The following is a 2,500-nucleotide window of genomic DNA, read 5'->3' on the forward strand; positions in this document are numbered from 1 at the left end:
AAGGACGAATCCCAAGCAGGATAAAAAGACTGGTTTCCTGCCCCGTGAGTCCTGCATTCAGGACAACACTAGATGGTTACACCACACCCGTGGAGAGCAACCTGTGTGGCTCTGGACAGATCTCCATGCTAATTCTCACCCTGTTAAAGCTAGGGCTCGGTTGCCATGGCAATTACCGCCAAATCAAACACTGGGAGCAGCATGGTGCGTTCTGGTTCACTGGCTGTTTGGCTTTTAAGGTTGTGGGCTTGAGCAAAATACAGATAGTTGTAGTACTTGTGCCTTTATAGTGAACGGCCAGGTTACAACATTTACTTTGTGTGTGTTTGTGTTTTATTTGCCTTTCATCAAGTATTGTCCAATAGACTCTGGCAATGCACACACACAGCTTTTGAGTCACTGCTCTGCTGATTTCTGTAGCAAATAATTTATGTTTTCAATGCAATTTGTTGTTGTGCAGTTGTAATGCCATCCAGGCCATCGTGAGGAGGAGCTTATAGTTGAAAGTTTTTTTATATCTGTGCTGTTATCAACGTTGCATCAGCTGAGTCCTGGGCAATGCCTGCAGCAATGCAGTGCACCACACCTGTCAGAAGCAGTGCAATCACACCAAACAAAGGCTTCAAAGCCTCCAAATCATTTGCCGTTTTGCCACGATCGCTATACATAATTTCTTAATTTTAGATATTTTATGTATATATATATATTACATTATATATTTTAGTTGTATTAATATTATTAAAGAGTATGTCGGATTGCCTGTTTTCTGTATTGATTAGTGGTTGGTTAAGTGGTTTGCTGTGTTTCCTCCTAATACTTCTTGTTTCAAAGAAGCCACTAGAATATATGAAAGCTGTTAGACGTCTTTTTCTGTTTTTGCTTAATGACTTGATGAGCACAGAAAGCCAGGACAGATGGTGCCAGAAGTTTAGAGAATGAACAAAAACAACTGAATGGAAAAAAGTGGTAAAAAAAGAAGGCAATATCAAGAGAAAAAGTGGTTAGAAAAATTCAAAGAATAACTATAATTATTCTGCCACCCATGCCCAGGATTGGCTTCCACAAATTCAGTGTATGTGTGTGTGTGTGTGAGTGTGTTTAAATGTGTGAATATGTAATTGTAGGTACGTGTGCATTTATTTGTGTGTTTGTGTGAGTGCGTGCGTGCGTGCGTGTGTGTAGGTAAGTGTGAACTTGTGTGTGTCTGTGTGTAATTGTCTGTGCGTGTATTGGTGTGTGTCAATGTGTGCGCATGCATGTGTGAGTGCGTGTGTGGGACAGTCCATCGGAATCCCTTATCTTATTGACAGTGCATGAGGTGCCCTGAGAGCCTGGGCAGCTGGCCTGCGGAGCCCGGGTGCAGCAGAGTCATTGATATGGGGGGGGGATTAGCTCCTTTGTGCCTGTCTGGTCCCCCTCATCCACCCCCATTGGTCCAGTGGCACATGCTCAGTCGCTCACACACACACACACACACACACACACACACACACACACACACACACACACACACACACACACACACACACACACACACACTGCACACTACAATCATATCAGACAGTGACACACACACGCATGCACACAAAGAGTGGACATACATACACACACATATGTCCTCTCTCTCTCTCTCTCTCTCTCGCTATCTCTCTCTCTCTCTCTCTCTCTCTCTCTCTCTCTCTCTCTCTCTCTCTCTCTCGCTATCTCTCTCTCTCTCTCTCTTCTCTCTCTCTCTCTCTCTCTCTCTCTCTCACACATGCACACAGGCACAATAACACACACATACAGATGGATTAGCCGTCCCACACTTCTCATCCCCCAGCCAGGGAGCGGTGTTCATCTGGTCCAACACACACACACACACACACACACACACACACACACACACACACACACACACACACACACACACACACACACAGCTCAAGAGAGCCGATATCGCATCATCATACACCTATTCTCAAATCCGTTATCAGGAGGTAAAAGGTGTCCAGTATTGCGTGCGGAGAGGCTTATGTCCCCCCCACCCCCCTCTCCCCTGCCTCCCCCTCCCCACCCCACCCCTTTACGCCTGTATAACAGTAAGTAACCCCCCCTCCCCCCCCCCCCCCCCCTCCGGCTGCTGCGTTTCCCTTCCCGCAGGAGGAGCCCTACGTGATGTTCAAGAAGTCGGACAAGCCGCTGTACGGCAACGACCGCTTCGAGGGCTACTGCATCGACCTGCTGCGGGAGCTGGCCGGCATCCTGGGCTTCACCTATGAGGTGCGGCTGGTGGAGGACGGCCGCTTCGGGGCCCAGGACGAGTTCACGGGCCAGTGGAACGGCATGGTGAAGGAGCTCATGGACCACGTGAGTGATCACGCCCCGCACTGTGTGTTCCTATTGGTGCACACACACACACACACGCGCATGTTGGGGTGAGGGGTGGTGGGAGCGTGGGAGGTACCCTGGGGCGCGGAGAAGCTGCGATGGAATCCCAGTATTGTTGTGGGGAACGGGA

The 2,500-nt window shown here is 48.6% G+C and overlaps 1 protein-coding gene across 1 annotated transcript in view; it reads left to right on the forward strand.

Annotated features, from left to right (window-relative positions):
* Window positions 1–2,500, forward strand: part of grik2 (glutamate receptor, ionotropic, kainate 2) — a gene marked incomplete at both ends in the record, with an annotated part of 119,677 nt that overhangs the window by 78,447 nt on the left and 38,730 nt on the right. The window contains one exon of the mRNA XM_084471908.1: window positions 2,143–2,349. Coding sequence (XP_084328034.1) covers window positions 2,143–2,349 — 207 coding nt within the window. The remainder of the gene's footprint in view (window positions 1–2,142; window positions 2,350–2,500) is intronic.

Source organism: Micromesistius poutassou, assembly GCF_964030765.1.
Source record: "Micromesistius poutassou genome assembly, chromosome: 8".
Taxonomy (NCBI): Eukaryota; Metazoa; Chordata; class Actinopteri; order Gadiformes; family Gadidae; genus Micromesistius; species Micromesistius poutassou.